This window comes from Bos taurus, chromosome 4, assembly GCF_002263795.3.
Source record: "Bos taurus isolate L1 Dominette 01449 registration number 42190680 breed Hereford chromosome 4, ARS-UCD2.0, whole genome shotgun sequence".
Taxonomy (NCBI): domain Eukaryota; kingdom Metazoa; phylum Chordata; class Mammalia; order Artiodactyla; family Bovidae; genus Bos; species Bos taurus.
This window is the reverse complement of record NC_037331.1, coordinates 67090834-67111804: the sequence shown is the minus strand read 5'-3', so window position 1 is coordinate 67111804 and position 20971 is coordinate 67090834. Positions and strand designations below refer to the sequence as shown.

Below are 20971 nucleotides of genomic sequence, written 5' to 3'. Positions count from 1 at the left end.
CTGGCTCTGTTATCCCTCTTTTCTCAAGAAATGATGAGAGGTGGCATGTGCCAAAGAGAATTTCATTTTTAGGAACTAGTAAGGGAAAGTGATTTAATTAAAAGGAAAAAAAAAGAACTTTTACTTCAAAGAAATCAAACAATGCAGTGGTTGTTATTTACATTTGTAAGATATCAGAAGAGTAAAAAATGGTAGGAGTTGAATTACGAGTAAAAGAAGATCACTTCTACTCTGGGTAATCTGAAAAGTTCCTAAAATAGATAGCAACTAAAGTAGCCCTCTTACCTTGTAATTATTCATGATTTCAGTTAACCATGGTTTCACTGACTTGACTGTATCTTCTCGCAAGTACTTTTCAACTTTGGCTCCATCACTAAAAGTCTGGTTTCCCACGTGGATGGCTTGTCTCACGTGGGGGAGGGACAAAAATTTCCCGTAGTAACCTTGATCCTCAGGCTCCTGGCAGAAGGGGCATCAAAAAGACATTAGGAAATACAACTGGGTGGGAACACCATGCTGGGGAACACTTCACATTTTTCCTAACATATATCACAATGAAGGTTCCCTGGTGGCTCGGGTGGTAGAGAATCCACCTGTAATGCAGGAGACCCGGGTTTGATCACTGGGTCAGGAAGATCCCCTGGAGAAGGGAATGGCTACATACTCTAGTATTCTTGCCTGGAGAATTCCATGGAAAGAGGAACTTGATGGGCTATAATCTATGGGGTCACAAAAAGTCAAACACAATGGAGCAACTGAGTGACTAACATTTTCTTTTCCATACCACAATGAACAAGATGTGACATGACTATTAACTGGTCTTCATCCCAAACATTTTGACTTGGGGGTTTTGAGGAGATTTAGCTCAGAGGTTAAAGCGTCTGCCTGCAATGCAGGAGACCTGGGTTCGATCCCTGGGTTGGGAAAATCCCCTGGAGAAGGAAATGGCAACCCTCTCCAGTATTATTGCCTGGAGAATCCCATGGACAGAGGAGCCTGGTGGGCTACAGTCCAGGGGGTCGCAAAGAGTTGGACATGACTGTGTGACTTCACTTCACTTCAAATTTTATCCAAAAAGTCTGGATGATCTGATACTCTCAGAGCCAATATCCAATTTGCAAATGCTGGATTTTCCTTTTTGTAACTAATATTTGGCCATCTGTGACTCCAATTAAAAACCCCCTTCATGACAAAGATAGATAGGGAAGATGAAGAGGTGAGATTATCAAAGACAATTTGCTCCTTGTTGGAGGCTCTTGGGAAAGAAGGTGAAATGGACCACAAGAAGCCAGGGAGGTGATGTGGTAGATTAAAAGATGAGGATTTCTTTTTTGTGTTCTGCTGTTTATTAAAAACACACACACAAAATAAATACTCTGCTGCTGCTGCTAAGTCACGTTAGTCGTGTCCGACTCTGTGCGACCCCATAGACGGCAGCCCATCAGGCTCCTCTGTCCCTGGGATTCCATAATTTAAGAGGAAAAACATATCAAGTGTAAAAATAGATGATACTTTATGAAGGACATAAATCAAAAGAAAACTTGTCCAAGAGCCTTATTTTTTAAAACCATTGCATAAAAGTCTCTGTAAGATTCATTAAGCTAAAAGGAAAAAAAGGACTAAATGCTGTTTTTTTTTTTTCAAAAAGTTATGAAATAATTAAAAAACTGTTAAAGTTTGAAATCAACAATTTTGTGAATCATCAATATTTTTTGCTAACTGTGAATACATTACTTTTGAAGAAAAAAATAGAGTTACAAATTTTGCTTCTTTCTTGCCTAGCAAATGTTTTTCTCTTGGTCAAATCTAAGTCCAAAACCCCAGCATTGGCAAATTCCATTGAAATTAGCTTTATATATTATATATGAAATAGTTCATAAATAAGGCAATTTTAAAAACAGAATGCATAGTCATATACCCTAGACTTGGATTACACAATTTCAAATCTCCACTCTGGCTCCCTTTGTCTTATTCGATTAAAGCTATGCAATAGACATCAACTTTGGCATACTTCTATGAAAGAAACTACTTGAATACTTTGAGAATATTCCAAAGGGCTTAAAGTGAGGGCCATACTAAATGCATTAAAAATCTTAAGTTAAAAGTAAGACAAAGCAAATATTTTCATAAAGGCTTTGGCAGTTTGGGTTATCCAAGCTGTCTTAAGTACAGAACAAATAATGTGGGCATTTTCAAGAAACTCACTACAAGCCTGGAGCTCTGGGGCTTGATACCCAGAGTTGCAATCCTGGCCCTTCTTCTTCACAAAAGAACTTCTGTATAACAAGCTCTACTGGGGGGGAAATTGTGTTAATCAGAGATTTTTCTTTTTGAGTTATCCGGAATATCACACATTCTCAATGGTCAGATTATACAGTATACAACATTGGCAAGGTAAAAGATCCTATAGATTAGTAGACCAAATAATGCAATATAGTTTGGACATGTTTTTCTAGTGTAAAGTCAGCTATAATATTTCCCAATTCTGAGGAAGTTTGGTTTTGCCAAAAGTTTTAAGCAAACACTATTATGGTTTTTTAAATGTTGTCATTACCGTGCACAGTAAAAGATTGTAGTAATTAGAACATCCTGTAACATTCTGGAAGTAAGAAGGTTCGCTTATTAAGCCGCCGTCTAGTAGTCGGTCCAGTAACTAGGTTGGGAGAGAGGAGATTGAGGAAAACATCAGGGTAGGTAAATAAGTACAAGCATTTGTTTTTCATTTATTCAGTAACTGTGTCATTCTCACATTGCTTCATTCAACAGTCATTCACCACACATGTTCTCTGTGCTATAGACACTGTCCGAGCATTGGGGAAACAGTGGCAAACAAGACAGATAAAAAATGCTTATATTCCAGAAAGAACATTAAACAAGCATTAATAGGTAAAACATGCAGCGTACTAGAGAGTAGTGAGGGCAAAGGAGAAAACTAACAAGGAGAAGGGGAAGAGGAAGTGTCATGGGTGTGTGAGGGCATGTGTGTGTGCCTGGTGCTGGGTGGAGGGGACACTGCAGAGAGGAGGAACAGGTCTCACTGAAGAGATGGCATTGAAGTAAAGACCTGTTGCAGGGAAGAAGCAAGGCATGCAGATACCTAGGAAAAGAACACTCCAAGGAGAGAAAGCAGCAGGCCCAAAGGCCCCAACTGCAAGAGTTGTGGGGAAGGGTTATCATAATATGACCACTGACCACTCTTCCAGGTACGAGGAGGCAGAAGACATACCTCCAGGTGCTTGAAACTGGTGGAAGTAAGCTTTGGACTGCTGGCATTGAAATCCCAGTCATCAACCGGGAGTGAGAGCAATTGGCACATCGTGTGTTTTTCTCAGGTCATGTGGAGCTGCACAATGGCAGGCATGAAGTGGTGGAGAGGGGCATTTAGCCAGGACTGCGGTTTGGCCAAAGGAGTTGGAGGACATGCAAAGGGGGCACAGGTTGAGAATATGTGGGACTGAGCTTGGATTTACATTGGGTTAAGACCTGCAGGAGTGGGGGGCCGTGAAGGAGCAGTAGCATCCGTGGATCAAAAGACAATGCAGTTGTAGGGCGACAGCTCACAGTGGTATGTTTGGAGAAGTGAGCTGGGAGGAACAGAGGTGGCAGGTGGTGGAAGAGTTTGAATCTGCTGCATCTGAGATTATGAAGTGATTGCCGGCATTTTTTTGCAGGTGGAAAAGGGAATGAGCAGCTAAGGTAAAGAGAACAAGATAACTATTCAGAGGAAACTAAGACTGAGGGAGGGAGTGAGTGAGTTCAGTAGCTCAGTCACTCAGTCTGACTCTTTATGACCCCATGGACTGCAGCATGCCAGGCCTCCCTACTCACATCCATTGATGCCATCCATCCTCTGTCGTCTGCTTCGCCTCCCATCTTCAATCTTTCCCAGCATCAGGGTCTTTTCCAACGAGTCAGTTCTTCGTATCAGGTGGCCAAAGTATTGGAGTTTCAGCTTTAGCATCAGTCCTTCCAATGAATATTCAGGACTGATCTCCTTTAGAATGGACTGGTTGGATCTCCTTGCAGTCCGAGGGACTCTCAAGAGTCTTCTCCAACACCACAGTTCAAAAGTATCAATTCTTCGGTGCTCAGCTTTATTTATAGTCCAACTCTCACATCCATACATGACTTCTGGAAAAACCATAGCTTTGACTAAACAGACCTTTGTTGGCAAAGTAATGATGGAGAAGGAAAGATGGAGAAGCTCTATACAATGAGCAAAAACAAGACCAGGAGCTGACTGTGGCTCAGATCATGAACTCCTTATTGCCAAATTCAGACTTAAATTGAAGAATGTAGGGAAAACCACTAGACCATTCAGGTATGACCTAAATCAAATCCCTTATGACTATACAGTGGAAGTGAGAAATAGATTCAAGGGATTAGATCTGATAGACAGAGTGCCTGAAGAACTATGGATGGAGGTTCGTGACATTGTACAGGAGATAGGGATCAAGACCATCCCCAAGAAAAAGAAATGAAAAAAGACAGAATGATTGTCTGAGGAGGCCTTACAAATAGCTGTGAAAAGAAGAGAAGCAAAAGGCCAAGGAGAAAAGGAAAGATATACCCATTTGAAAGCAGAGTTCCAAAGAATAGCAAGGAGAGATAAGAAAGCCTTCCTCAGTGATCAATGCAAAGAAATAGAGGAAAACAATAGAATGGGAAAGACTAGAGATTTCTTCGAGAAAATTAGAGATACCAAGGGAACATTTCATGCAAAGATGGGGTCAATAGAGGACAGAAATGGTATGGACCTAACAGAGCAAAAGATATTAAGAAAAGGTGCCAAGTATACATAGAAGAACTACACAAAAAAGATCTTCATGACCCAGATAATCATGATGGCGTGAACACTCACCTAGAGCCAGACATCCTGGAGTCCAAAGTCAAGGGGGCCTTAGGAAGCATCACTACGAACAAAGCTAGTGGAGGTGATGGAATTCCAGTTGAGCTATTTCAAATTCTAAAACATGATGCTGTGAAAGTGCTGCACTCAATATGCCAGCAAATTTGGAAAACTCAGCAGTGGCCACAGGACTGGAAAAGGTCAGTTTTCATTCCAATCCCAAAGAAAGGTAATGCCAAAGAATGCTCAAACTACCACACAACTGCACTCATCTCACACACTAGCAAAGTAATGCTCAAAATTCTTCAAGCCAGGCTTCAACAGTACATGAACCATGAACTTCCAGATGTTCAAGCTGGATTTAGAAAAGGCAGAAGAACCAGAGATCAAATTGCCAACATCTGTTGTATCATTGCAAAAGCAAGAGAGTTCCAGAAAAACATCTACTACTGCTTTATTGACTATGCCAAAGCCTTTGACTGTGTGGATCACAAGAAACTGTGGAAAATTTTTCAAGAAATGGGAATACCAGACCACCTGACCTGTCTCCTGAGAAATCTGTGTGCAGGTCAAGAAGCAACAGTTAGAATTGGACATGGAACAACAGACTGGATCCAAATAGGGAAAGGAGTACATCAAGGCTGTATATTGTCACCCTGCTTATTTAACTTATATGCAGAGTACATCATGAGAAATGCTGGGCTGGAAAAAGCACAAGCTGGAATCAAGATCGCTGGGAGAAATATCAATACCCTCAGATGTGCAGATGACACCACACTTATGGCAGAAAGCAAAGAAGAACTAAAGAGCCTTTAGATGAAAGAGGAGAGTGAAAATGTTGGCTTAAAACTCAACATTCAAAAAACTAAGATCATGGCATCCAGTCCCATCACTTCATGGCAAATAGATGAGGAAACAGTGGAAACAGTGAGAGACTTTATTTGGGGGGGGCTCCAAAATCACTGCAGATGGTGACTGCAGCCATGAAATTAAAAGACGCTTGCTCCTTAGAAGAAAAGTTATGACCAACCTAGACAGCATATTAAAAAGCAGAGACATTACTTTGCCAACAAAGGTTTGTCTAGTCAAAGCTATGGTGTTTTCAGTAGTCATGTATGGATGTGAGAGTTGGACTATAAAGAAAGCTGAACACCGAAGAATTGATGCTTTTGAACTGTGGTGTTGGAGAAGACTCTTGAGAGTCCCTTGGATTGCAAGGAGATCCAACCAGTCCACCCTAAAGGAGATCAGTCCTGAATATTCATTGGAAGGACTGATGCTGAAGCTGAAATTCCAATACTTTGGCCACCTCATGGGAAGAGTTGACTCATTGGAAAAGACCCTGATGCTGGGAAAGATTGAAGGCGGGAGGAGAAGGGAATGACAGAGGATGAGATGGTTAGATGGCATTACCGACTCGATGGACGTGAGTTTGAGTAAGCTCTGGGAGTTGATGATCAACATGGAAGCCTGGCATGCTGCAGTCCACAGGGTTGCAAAGAGTCTGACACGACTGTGACTGAACTGAACTAAACTGATTGCATAAGTTGAAACACATTTTCCCACTACCTGCTGACTTACCTAAGTATCATTTTATTTCCCTTGAAAAAGCAAAAGCGTTTTCATTTATCACGCAAGATTTTGGACCAGTGATCCACAGAGACATTGCATACCTTCAGGATTTTGGGGTGGGGGTGTGGTTCTCTTTTTTCTGGTGAATCTGGTTTGGGAGAGACCTCATATGCCATTTTCTCATTGTCTCGGAATATACAAAACACCTGAACTTCTCAATAGTTTCACTAATTCCGTGGGTGCTTAGGCTGCTGGAGCATGCACCACAGACATCTATCTGCTTTATTTATCCCCCTACCTTTTTTAAAAAAAGAAATGTGGACCATTTTTCCAGTCTTTATTGAATCTGTTACAATATTGCTTCTGTTTCATGTTTTGGTATTTTGGCTGTGAGGCATGTGGGATCTTAGCTCCCCCACCATGGATCTCACACCCACCCCCTGCATTGGAAAGCAAAGTCTTAACCACTGGGCTGCCAGGGAAAGTGAAAGTCACTCAGTCATGTCCGACTCTTTGCAACCCTATGGACCATACAATCCATGGAAATCTCCAGGCCAGAATACTGGAGTGGGTAGCCTTTCCCTTCTCCAGGGAATCTTACCAACCCAGGGATCAAACCCAGGTCCCCCCATTGCAGGCAGATTCTTTACCAGCTGAGCCACAAGGGAAGCCCAAGAATACTGGAGTGGGTAGCCTATCCCTTCTTTAGTGGATCTTCCTGAGCCAGGAATCCAACCAGGGTCTGCTGCATTACAGGCAGATTCTTCACCAACTGAGCTCTCAGGGAAGCCCCAGGACTGCCAGAGAAGTCCCTCTTTATTCCTTTGAAGCTATCAAATGTTCTTGTTCTTGATATTGCTTAATCCCTGTATGCTTCTTCAAAAACACATCGCCTGTCTCATGTGCAGATGGGCCTCATCCAATGTTATATTTCATATTAATTCTAAATTCTGAAAGTTTAGTCCTTTTTACCCTTCCTGCCTACCACAGTAAATAGCCTAAAACCAGTCTTGAAAATACTGTGATTGTGAGTTGAAGAATGACCCAGCATGTCTCCAATAAGATCCTTCTTCCGTCACATTCACAATTGCGTAAGAAATCCTGTATGCACACTGTAGCCATATCAAGGGTCCTGGAGCAGAAAGGGGAGCCCACCAGCATCCTGCAGAGTGACCCAGGACTTCCTGAGCTCCAGCACTCACACAGCTTGCTGCTGTCAGAATTCACAGCATCACTCCCTGGGGATTTTCAGGTAGTGCCCTGGCTATTTGTAAAATGGAGCATCATTTTGTTACCCCACTCTTCTCCATAAATTTGTATGTCTCCTGTTTTGATCTGAACCAGCTGACCTGCAGCGCCTTAAGTCTATTAATATCAGGCCTCAGCTTTAATAATAACAATGCTGTTAGGTTAACGGTGACAGGCTGTGCTTTCAATAACAAGATTAAAGGCCTCAAAATTCAGTCACACCACATTTACTGGGTCAAACATCATGGCTTTATGGCAAAGGTGGCATAACCCCAAGGAAGACTGCTTACACATGATCTTTGTTCGCACAGGCCAGCAAACAAACAAAGTCCCCCATGTATCCTAATATTTAGTAGAGTCTTAGGTTTTAAACAACCAAAAAAAAATGGTTCAAGAACATAATCATATTATTGGATCCTCAAATTCAATTTTAGGAGAGTGATGTGATGATATTCACAAAAGCCAACAGCTCTTTGCAAAAGTTGCAAACGACCACACCACCGTTTATACTCTTTGTTCCAGACACACAGGCACATGTGACATTTGTTAAACTGCGGCCACTTCCCCAGCTGGAACCCCGTGTGCAGATATTCCCCTCTGAAGGGCTTAGAGCACATGTGGACGCATATGCATCCACTTTCCAGGTTGCCTTTCTTCTGATTTCCCTATAGCAGGGATGCCTCGAGGGCGACACAGCATGTACAGAAATCAAAACAGTTAATGAAAGACACAGTTATATAAACACCCCGAGGTGATCTCAGGTTTAAAATATTGCCAAAGTAAATTCAAAGAAACCCAGATGGTCCTTTTCTTCCTTATGAGCCCACTCGTCTCGCCTCCTGACTGTGACAGCACCCCGGATACAGCTTCTCTAACAATAAAACACCAGGCCAGGCACCCCAGTGCTTCCAGGACCTTCTCAGATGGTGCTTATTGCTCCAGGGCAGCGCGGGACCTAGAACTCACTTCAAAGGCTTGAAGCCACTTCTCCTGGCGGATGAATTTCACGCAGTCATTGCACTGCTTCTGGAAGTACTTTTTCTCCTGCTCATCCAACAAGCCAATTTGGAACAGGAATGATGGGTAGCCCTCTATGATCTGAGGAGAAAAGAGGCAAACACAGACACGACAGGGAGAGAAAGGGATGTGAGGGGAGCCTGTCTGCTTGAGAAATAACCCTCTGTAACTTGTTAATTAGTGGAGTGGGACAACACACACACACAACACACATAATGCATACACAATACACCACACCCACACAGACATAAAACTTACAAACACACAAACATACGTCACAGGCATCACCTACCACACAACATATGCAAATACACCACACAAACACACATACACATATATACCACATAACCACACAACACACATACACACCCATATATCACATACATACACAAAATACACACAAACACACCAAGCACAGGCACTCACACACTGACACTTACACTCAGCCAACCTACGCTGACACAGTAAGTTGACACCATAGAACATTTGGTAAAAATTAGAAGATTGAAATCATTAGAAAGCATTTGAGGAACAGTATTTCCCTTTATGAAGTTAGGTCTCTAGGGTTAAGAGGAGCCTCTGTCTGATTAAAGGGGATTGCATCTCCTTAAGGAACAAAATGGAAAGGAAAGAAGAGCCACCTACCGACTTGGGATCAAAATACGCGTCTCCGAGAGCAATTCCCTTCAGGTTGATCTTCATGGTCGTCACAGGGTTGAGTATGTGGATGTAGTGGGCGATGGCTGGCACGTACTTCCCAGCGTAAGACTGAGAAGGGCAGACATTAGAACAAACCATCACATATCGGTGCTACTAAAATGGCACATTTAGGTGAATTAAAATCACAATCAAACAAGCAGGATTTCCACAAGACTTGCACGATGCATTTTATTCTTAACCTCACACTGCAAATTTCACAACAGCGCAGAGCTCAGTCCCTTCCTTCTTTTGTCATCCCCAACAGTACCAAGTGACGTGCAAGTTACAGGTCAGAAGTACAAAGTACTAAGTGAACGTTCTAATTTCTTTCCAAAAGAAAATAACATGGACACAATTCTGCCATCCTTAGGGTTTCTCTTACCAGAAAGTTCCATTGCAAGCTTTATTTAAAAAAAAAAATCTAAATCCAAAGTTAAGATTTCAAAATCTGTATAATGATGCCAAAATTTGAAATCAACATGTATTAAAGGAAGAGGAAAAGGAAAAATTATATTTATTGGCCACTAAAATGGTCACTTGAACTTACCTCTGTTTTCAGCCTTTTACAGTAAAAGGCTCTTTTTAAATTTTGAAATATTTTGTGGACATAAACATGATAATAATTCTTTTAGATTATTCTGAAAAGAGCTATTATTGGTTGTGATATTTAAAAATAGTTCTGTATTCCTTCCATGAAAAAGCTGCCTTCCTGACATCTCCACTTGTGTGTCTAGTATTAAACTTCCTATGTTCAAAATGAAGCTGCAACCCTCCAATCCTCCCTGCAGCCTCTCTTTCCATTAATGTTAACTTTGTTCTTCTAACTGCTCAGGCCAACACACTTGGTCTTGTCCTCTTTCACGCAAACCTCACAAAAGTCCATCAGTGAATCTCATCAACTCTATCTATTCTATCAAGACAAACGCAGAATCCAGTGTCTTTCCACATCCATACTTTACTACCTTGCCCCAGGTCACCATCATCTCTCGCCTAGATTCTTGCAGTAGCCTCCTCAATGGGCCTCTGTTTTTGCTCTTCCAGTTTAATTTCAAGACAGTGGTCTGTCAAATAAGATCAAGCAACTCCTCTGCTCAAACCCGCTAATGACTTCCCATCTCCCTCAAAGCAAAAGCCAAGTCCTTTTTCTGAGGCATAAGGGCTGACATGATTTGCTCACTTCCCTCACATTATCCTCTACTGTCCTCTTGCTCATCAGCTCCAGCCCCTCTCAGACCAAATCTTAACTGTGATCTGCACTATTCCTTCCCTTGCATTAGCTGTTCCTGTCCCTGGAATGCTCTTTCCCGGATATCCATCTGGTTAACTCCCTCACTTCCTTAAGTGAGGCTTTCTCAGAGTTGCCCTCCCTAACACTACTTTTTGATATTTTATACTCCCTTTCTCTCCTTTTTCATCTTAATCTTTATCATTCTCCAACAGACTTTTATTATCTTGTGCATTGTTATCCTCTACCCACTCTAGAACAGAAGACCCATGAACACAGAGAGATGTCTATTTTGTTTATGAATGTTTTCCCTGTGCCTGGTGCTGTGTTTTTGTGTGTGCTCAATAAACAGCTGCTGAATGAATGAATTTTGAGTTAACTTACATGCCTTTGAGAATCAGCAGTGCACATATGTTTTAGATAGACTAGAGGCATTAGGTGGGTACATATAGACCTGTAGAACTTTCACAGTATTTTCAAGGCTTTCCAGGGCTCCAAAGTTCACAGTCTGAGAATTCTGGAAAGTTTTCATTTTTATTCCATGCCACAATCATATGCTGGAGTTGTTATTCCCATGTCGACGTAAGGACATTGGGGCTCAAAGAAGTTAAGTGGTAGAGCCAGAATTAAACCTTGTCTGAGTGTAGGAGTGAGTGAAAGTCGCTCAGTCATGTCTGACTCTTTGCGACCCTGTAGTCCATGGAATTCTCCAGCCCAGAATACTGGAGTGGGTAGCTTTTCCCTTCTCCAGGGGATCTTCCCAACCCAGGATCGATCCCAGGTCTCCCGCATTGCAGGCGATTCTTTACCAGCTGAGCCACAAGGAAAGCCCAAGAATACTGGAGTAGGTAGCCTATCCCTTCTCCAGTGGATCCTCCCATCCCCTGGATCGAACCCACGTCTCCTGTGTCTCCTGCCATTGCATACAAATTCTTTACTGCTGAGCCACCAGGGAAGCCCAATTTTAAAAGTGAAAGTGAAAGTCGCTCAGTCCTGTCTGACTCTTTGAGATTCCATGAACTATACAGTCCATGAAATTCTCTAGGTGAGAGTACTGGAGTGGGTAGCCTTTCCCTTCTCCAGGGGATCTTCCCAACCCAAGGATCGAACCCAGGTCTCCTGTATTGCAGGCAGATTCTGTACCACTGGCCTATCAGGGAAGCCCCAAATGTGGTCTGACCTATTCTGAATCCTAAACCACCTCCAAATTATGAAAGAAGAACGTAATTTCCATAGTTTATATAAAATCACCTCACTAATGAACTCCTCTTGTAATAATAATTATTTAGGCAAAGTGTTGAATCAAAGTGTACTCATGAGTGGGCTTCCCAGGTAGCATTAGTGGTAAAGAACCCACCTGCCAATGCAGGAGATGTAAGAGATGCGGGTTCAATTCCTGGGATAGGAAGATCCCCTGGAGGAGGACACGGCAACCCATTCCAATATTCTTGCCTGAAGAATCCCAAGGACAGAAGAGCCTGGGGGGTTACAGTCCAAAGAGTCTCAGAGTTGGACATGGCTAAAGTGACTTGCACAGCACATACTCACGAGTACACTTTAACATCCCTATGTGGTGTTATCAAGATGTGCTTACATGTCTGAAATTTGGCTTGTATAATTTTGCTATATTCTCTTTTTAGGGACAGTAAGTCTATCAAGTAATAGTTCTACAAATTGACCCCAAAAAGCAAACATTTTCGAATAATCATTTCACTGGTAAAGATCTATTATGTACTCTTCATTCAGTGGTGGTTTATCTGACAACTTTTCTGTCAAAGGTATCATGATAGATACTTGAGTAGACACAAAAATAAATAAATCACAAAACACAATTTCTTTAAAAAATACATTATGGAAAACTTGACTCAAATGTGATTAAGGCTAAGTTTACCATTTTCATGGCTTATTATTTCTACCATGTGTACATTGCCCAGCACATACTAGGTACATAAAAAGACATCTGATAAATGAATGACTCGTCTGACATTTCTAAACATTTTTTTCTCTATTGGAAATTAGTACAAATGCTAAAAAAGTATACCTTCCAGTGATGTTATCACTCAAGTTGTCTTGTTATAAGACCTGGCAATAAAACCCCTCATTTGCCTTTTTCAGAGATAGAAGAGTGTGTATTTTATAGGTAGTGATGACAAATCTAGACTAAAACAGTCACATTTTATGGCACCTTCCCCTTTGTGATCATCATGTATCTCTGAGATATATTCAGGCAGGAGATTAAGAAGGAACACCCTCTCAGTTTCTGAGCATCTACTATGAACATGTTATTTCCCTTACTCTAATTTGAGCCAATGTAAAGTTAACATTATCTTCCTATATTTTAAAATCATGAAAACAAAGGTCTGTGCATTTCAGTCATGTGCCCACTTGGAATTCTATCCAGGCTTCGCTGCCTCCACTCTTCCCATTTCTCTCATCAAATCACATTTCAATCAACAGTCCTGAAATGATTGCGAGTCTCTGGTCCCCAGAACTGGGACCCACTCTTGGATTAGCCACTGCACACTTGCCAAGTGGATCACTTACAGAAAATAAGAAAGTGAAATGTTTTTAAAAAAAAATTTTGTTTTATTGGGCTTCCTGGGTGGCTCAGTGGTTATATATATATATATATATATATATATATATCCGTCTGCCAATGCAGGAGACTCAAGAGATGCAGGTTCAATTCCTGGGTCGAAAAGATCCCCTGGAGTAGGAAATGGCAACTGCTCCAGTATTCTTGCCTGGAAAATTCCATGGACAGAGATGCCTGGCAGGCTATAGTCCAAGGGGTTGCAAAGAATCAAACATATATCTATAGTCATCAAGACAGTATGGTCCTGGCACAAAGACAGAAATATAGATCAATGGAACAAAATAGAAAGCCCAGAGATAAATCCACACACCTATGGACACCTTATCTTTGACAAAGGAGGCAAAAATATACAATGGAGAAAAGACAATCCCTTTAACAAGTGGTGCTTGGAAAACTGGTCAACCACCTGTAAAAGAATGAAACTAGAATACTTTCTAACACCATACACAAAAAGAAAATCAAAATGGATTAAAGATGTAAATGTAAGACCAGAAACTATAAAACTCTTAGAGGAAAACAAAGGAAGAACACACTCTGACATAAATCACAGCAAGATCCTCTATGACCCCCTCCCAGAGTAATGGAAATAAAAACAAAAATAAACAAATGGGGCCTAATTAAACTTAAAAGCTTTTTCACAAGGAAGGAAACTATAAACAAGGTGAAAAGGCAGCCTTCAGAATGGTAGAAAATAATAGCAAATGAAACTGACAAGGAATTAATCTCCAAAATATACAAGCAGCCCATGGAGCTCAAAACCAGAAAAATGAATGACCCAATCAAAAAGTAGGCCAAAGAATTAAACAGACGTTTCTCCAAAGAAGACATACAGATGGCTAATAAACACATGAAAAGATGCTCAAACTCATTCATTATCAGAGAAATGCAAATCAAAACCACAATGAGGTGCCATCTCACACTGGTCTGAATGACTGTCATCAAAAAGTCTACAAACAATAAATGCTGGAGAGGGTGTGGAGAAAAGGGAACCCTCTTACACTGTTGGTGGGAATGCAAACTAGTACAGCCACTCTGGAGAAGAATGTGGTGATTCCTTAAAAAACTGGATCTAGAACTGCCATATGACCCAGCAATCCCACTGCTGGGCATACACACCGAGGAAACCAGGACTGAAAGAGACACATGTACCCCAGTGTTCATCGTAGCACGGTTTACAATAGCTAGGACGTGGAAGCAACCTAGATGTCCATCAGCAGACAAACGGATAAGGAAGTTGTGGTACATATACACAGTGGAATATTACTCAGCTATAAAAACAAATGCATTTGAGTCAGTTCAAATGAAGTGGATGGAACTGGAGTCTAGTATACAGAGTGAAGTATGTCAGAAAGAGAAACACCAATATAGTATATTAACACATGTATATATGGAATTTAGAAAGATAGTAACAACAACCCTATATGCAAGACAGCAACAGAGACACAGACATAAAGAACAGACTTTTGGACTATGTGGGAGAAGGCAGAGGTGGGATGATTTGAGAGAATAACATAGAAACATGTATATTACCATATGTAAAATAGATGACCAGTGCAAGTTTGATGCATGAAGCAGGGCGCTCAAAGCCAGTGCTCTGGGACAACCCAGAGGGATGGGGTGGGGAGGGAGGTGGGAGGGGGCTTCAGGATGGAGGGACACATGTGCCCCCGTGGATGATTCACGTTGATGTGTGGCAAAAACCACCACAACATTGTAAAGTAATTAGCCTCCAATTAAAATTAAAAAAAAAGAATCAGACACGACTGAGCACACGTGCACTCTGCAGTCACTATACGTGTGTGTGTGGGTGTACATATATATATGTCTATATGTATATAGGTAGTTCATATAAGGGGCTTCCCAGGTGGTGCTAGTAGTAAAGAACCCACCTGCCAATGCAGGAGACAAAAGAGATGCGGTTTCCATCTCTGGGTTGGGAGGATTGCCTGGAGAAGGGCATGGCAACCCACTCCAGTACTCTTGCCTGGAGAATCCCGTGGAGTGAGGAGCCTAGCTGGCTACAGTCCATAGGGTTGCAGAGTTGGACACGACTGAAGCAACTTAGCAGGCAGGCATGGGTAGTAATATAACCACATCCAAAACAGATTCCTCAATGTTCAGTCCATATCTGCTAACCTGGCAGTTATGATGTTTGCCTCGGTTTTTGCTTTTTAATGACTCACACACTTCCTTGCCCTGTGTCAGGGTGACAAATCCTTCCCTGTTGTTTTCATTAATCATTCCACTGGTTGAGTGACTCAGACTGTCAAAACAGTAGACAATTATAGGATTATTTTATGGAAAGTGGACAGCGAAACATTATAATGAAATCTCAATTATTTTCATTCTCCTTGCTGAGACACATTTCTTTCTTTATTTTTCAAGATTAGATTTGTTTATTCTTTCTGAACCATTTATTTCTCGATTTAACAATTCTCTGACCACTGAGAACACTTTAAAAGATAACCAGACAATAAATCAAGTGAAAAGACCCTGATGCTGGGAAAGATTGAGGTCAGGAGGAGAAGGGGACGACAGAGCATCCGATGGTTGGATGGCATCACCGACTCAATGGACATGTGTTTGGGTGGACTCCGGGAGTTGGTGATGGACAGGGAGGCCTGCCATGCTGCAGTTCATGGGGCCGCAAAGAATCGGATACAACTGAGGCAACTGAACTGAACCGATTTGATTTTACCCAGTTTTCCCTTTTCCAGATATGATTTTAAATAGAATAGAAGCCCAGACTCTGTGGGGAGAAATTAGGTGTGGTTGTCTTATAGATGAGAAATGGACTATTTGGCCCCTTAGGACTTATAGTTATGATCCTGTAATTTTATGAACTCTTGCCTCTTTTGTTCTGAGTTCTACCCATAACAACAAATAAAGCAACGACAACCACAATTATCAGCCCTGTGGTTTCTCTGATCTCTGGCTGGGGTTCACCAATGTGGGCAGCAGCTGGCCAAGGAAGTTCCTGAAGTCTATGAGTTAACACTAACCTTCTACTTTCGGATCAGACCCTGGCCTCATAAAAGCTCGGAACAGCATCAAAGCAATTATAAAAGGAAAGAGGAAAAGTGTGGCCAGAAACTATCTGAACACATACTATTTTAGAATTCAGCAGTGACCTTCAAATGAGGAACTCAGATAAACATATTTAACCATCATAATAATTCAAACTCGATTAGCAATCAACATGTCAGGATTTTAGTCTGCCCCTAGTAATTACTCCTTTCCAATATTTAAAGAAGTTGCGATTTCCAGCACTATCCTGATATGGTTCCTTTGCTCCACAGTGACCATATTTTGAGCTCACCCCTGGCAAGAAGGGCCAGAGATAATTAGTGTATGTTTGTTTGTGCTCGTATTTGTTGGAGCTTAAAGGAGCAACAAACCTAGACTTTTCCTCTGACATCAGAAGGATCTCAGAATTCAGCTCTCAATCTTTTATTTCTCCCACGAGAGAAAAAGGTCTCAACATTACAGTTGAACAGTGGTTTTGAATCTTGGTCTGCAATCTTTCTGAGTTCTTAAATGATGTTTGGAACAGCCTAATGGAAATCATGTTAGGAGCATACTGTACTCGTAAAAATAGTCTAGAGAGAATGTAATGCTTGGTTAATTATCCAGATGTGTAAAAGCACAATGCAATTGGACTTAAAGAAACTTGTAATTGTGTATTCCGTCGGAATCTCTCCCTTCTTACATGTTTCAACAACATTCACAGCAGACTTACTGCAGGCCTGCCACCCGGTTACTTTTAAGGAAGGAAAAAAAAATTATATCTAAAAATCAAGTTTCAATCAGCTCCTCCAGAAGAAAAAAAAAACCACCATGTCAGAGAATAATACTTTAATGGAAACAATGTCCTCTGACAGAAACTTCACATATGTTAGCAGTTACCATTGTGTAAGCTACTCTCCGTCGTCTACATTTCTTACTAAAGTAGACGCTGTTATATTCATTCTGTGACTTGCTTCTAAGTATACCTTTTATGGTAAAACTTACAGAAACTTTATCCGTGATAATGAGCAATGGCTTTTAAATCTGGTTGCCAAGTGTCACTATTTACTGGCCCTAGCCCCTTACCTCTGCTTGAAAGTGGAAAAAGGCCGTTGTTAGCTTCAGCAATGACACAATGAGGAACATCAGGTCATCAATGCCCTTTTCCCTGCTTTGTCACCAAGTCCCCAGCCACTCCAGGTGGGATGAACGTACCTCAAGAATTCACTTCAGGGCTGGTGAGAACCCTTCCATGCTCAGGAGAAAAACAGGTGAGCTCTCCTTGTGGACAGAGTCACACCAGTTTCATGTTGTCTAGCTGTCCCCAAGCACAGATTGTGGTGGAGCTACTCCCATGTATGAGGGTGATCAAAGTGAACATGGCTTTAAGAGGGGGACGTGCCTTGAAGAGAATTTTACCACAAAAACTGGTGAAAAGCCTAAGCTGCATGGAGTCACACAGGACACAGCAGTCAAGAGGACCGGATTATGCTAGGACAACCTTGACTTCATCTAGCCTTGCGATAGAATCTTATTTCACTCAGCACCATTATTTCTACTGAAGAGAGAAGAGGGGTAACCTTAACACACCTAGTTCAGAAAATTAATGAATGGGGAAAACTAGAACTTTGGTTTCTACATAACAGATTGTGGTAATCTCTACAACTTCCTAGACATTGCTAGACCATGCATCATCTAATTTCAAGACCACACTGCTGTGATTAAAAAAAGGGGGTGGCTTCTAATATGATTTTACCTAAATAGCTATTTTTCTTGACTATGGGCTTAAAAAGAAATGCAGAATCTACAGGAATAGACATATAAGAAAAACATTTTGATCTGTATCCAACTTTTAGTCACATAAATTTATGAAAAAGTATCTAATGCCTTCCAAATGATATATTTCTATTTTGTTTTGAGATGATGCTGCTTTAAAAAATAATTCCATCAGTGACTACAATAAGTGAAAAAGATGCACCTTACCTCCCCCTAACTCTGGCCTCGGTGCCGATTTTAGAGACATTCATACCCAGCTTGAAGCCAGGTGATTCGATCAGAGGAGTAAACACTTTTGTTTAGAGACTGTAGTTAATTCAACTTTTTTTTTTTTTTAATTCAACTTTTAAATAAAGAGCATGAACATACTGGACCACAGTCAACAAACTGAATCCTTAATTTACTCACTGTCGATAGAACTCAGTAGGCTGAAGCTGTGCATAACAGATTTAATTTAGTATTTCCGGTCCCCAGCCTACACATCTCCTCTAATCAGGTATTATTTGTGTCGCCATGCTGCTTGGTCCAGCACGGTAGCTCACTTCAGACAAAGTTTATAATTACTTCTGATTTACTCGTATTCTTTTCCATGTAACTAAAGAATCAGTAAATATGTGCTGATTTGACTTAGATATGCTATCCAAAAGCCTGAGGCCCAATTTGCAAACATTTCCATATGCCCCCATTCAGTTCTTCAGGTTGCAGCTTAAATCTTGACTTTTCTAATATTAAACACATTAAATAGTCAAAATCCGTTTTCAATTCTAAAAGAAAATATTGGCAAGTCAGAAGAACATAACTGAAAATAGACATCTGTCATGAGCTCAAGAGTTAAAGCAGCTCAAATGTTATCTAATAAAATTCAGCAAGTTCCACGCTTTGAGAAATAATTACATTCCAAGGACTTCAAGCCTTTAGATCATTTGAAACCTCCATTTACCCCATAAAACTTTATGATCAAAGCCAAGCCTTTATGATTAAAATGAAGTCTTGGCCAGAAAGACAGAAATATCCAAGAAGCTGGGAACTTCTTTACTGTTTGTATAAGGTTAGGTTAGTAACCCTTAGTGGAGAAGGCAATGGCAACCCATTCCAGTGCTCTTGCCTGGAAAATCCCAGGGACAGAGGAGCCTGGTGGGCTGCTATCTATGGGGTCGCACAGAGTCAGACACAACTGAAGCAACTTAGCAGCAGCAGCAGCAGTAACCCTTAGAGACTGCACAAAATATGGAAAGGATGTTTGACTCCCTTGTACAGACAGATCTATTCTGTGGGAATAGGTGGGTTCCGGAGACAGTGCAGTTTGTGAGGAATGTGCAGCCAGGCTCCAGAAAGCATCTCCATGAAGGGGGTTACAATCCTTAACTTGTCCCTTGACCACAGTCCTTGGGTTCTGGAGTCTGGCTGCTTAGGTTCTAATTCTGGGCTGGATGAGCTTGTAACCTCTCCAAGTCTCATTTATCTCAGCTGTAAAATGGGTATGATGATAACAGCGCTAGCTTCATAAGGCAGTTGTGAGGATTAAATAAGGAAATGCATGCAACTGTGCTCAGCATCATGCCTGTCATATGATCCACTCTCAATAAATATTCTCAAGTAAGATCTACAAATAAAACAAAGGGACTAAATACTCCAGAAGGTCCCCTTTGTTGTAGTTTAGTCGCTCAGTTGTGTCCAACCAGTGTGCCTGGCAGGCTCCTCTGTTCTTGGAATTCCCCACAAGAATACTGGAGTGGGTTGCAATTTCCTTCTCCAGAAGGTCCCCTTCTAACTACCAAATTCAAGGATCACAAGCCTGGGCTAAGACAAAGGTGTGGCTTTCATAAGTATAAACCTATCACTTGGATAGTTCTCCCAGCCTACCCCTTTACAACTGTGTCAGTGCTTGAAATTCCCCTATTACAAGTATCCTTCTATGGCTTAGGCTCTGTCCTCTATTCAAAGACAAGTATATTGGGAAGAGGCTTCCCTGGTGGCTCTGTGATAAAGAATCTGCCAACAATGCAGGAGATGCGAGTTCGATCCCTGGGTCAGGAAGATCCCCTGGAGAAGGGCATGGCAATCCCCTTCAGTACACTTGCCTAGAGAATCCCATGGACAGAGGCGCCTGGTGAATTGCAGTCAATAGTATCACACAGAGTCAGACACAACTGAAGCGACTAATCAGCAGCAGCATGCTGGGAGTACGCTTAATCTAATTTTCTCTAATGGACAGTGAGCTGGTAACAGGTCAGAATTGGGGAGAGAAACAGAATAATCATGATGGGGATGGAGGAAGCATGGGAGAACTAGGACCAAACACCATACAGCCAAGGAAAGGAAGGCTGAGAGGGGGCGTTAGGGCACTGTAGAGGGAGAGAAGAACCATGAAAGGGAGACCAAAAAAAGCCAGCGAGAAGTCTCATCGATATTTTTATTTTATCTGGCAAATGCCTTGCTCGAAGCCACTCTATAACATCCATTAAACACTGTGCCTAGTACTGTATGAAACAAATTAAGCAAACCTGGCTCTTGACTCCTGGGATCCTGCCCTCTGAACCCACTGGACCATGATGATTTCAATGAAGAAATCAGACTCTGTGAACCCGGCAGGATTTTGCTCATGTGGATGAAGGTAAAGTATCCTATTAAGTTTGCTAATTTTTAAATAGCTTCAAAGTTTTGCCTCAAATAAACCCTGGTTGCAAACTGCTTCTAAGGAAAGCAGCCCCCCTCCTGCTGATCAAAAAGAGATGCTCAGGTTTTTCAGATGCCATTCACAAGCAATCCCACCCATTGGCACAACCGCCCCTAAGCACTGGATCTTCTCCACGACTGGACTGAAAATTACAGGCGAAGAGGACAGTGGATGGACCCCTCCCTCCTGCCACCGCCCTGCCTTCATGCACCAGGGCTGTTTTGCTTTAATTTCTAGCTGGGCCCACATACATTTGAGTGGATTCTAAAGAGTGTCTGAACCTCATGAAAAAGAGCAATCTCACTA

General features: G+C 41.6%; 1 protein-coding gene across 6 annotated transcripts in view; it reads right to left on the bottom strand.

The window, feature by feature from the left end:
- CPVL (carboxypeptidase vitellogenic like) overlaps positions 1 to 20971 on the bottom strand; it is a 127638-nt gene that overhangs the window by 45806 nt on the left and 60861 nt on the right. For 5 of the 6 annotated variants that reach the window (XM_059885889.1, XM_010804326.4, XM_024991092.2 and 2 more), the window contains 4 exons: positions 9332 to 9454; positions 8636 to 8767; positions 2555 to 2653; positions 286 to 459 (listed from right to left, as the gene is read on the bottom strand). In XM_059885889.1, the coding sequence (XP_059741872.1) occupies positions 286 to 459; positions 2555 to 2653; positions 8636 to 8767; positions 9332 to 9454 (528 nt within the window). The remainder of the gene's footprint in view (positions 1 to 285; positions 460 to 2554; positions 2654 to 8635; positions 8768 to 9331; positions 9455 to 20971) is intronic. The other variant, XM_059885888.1, reaches the window with a different exon arrangement.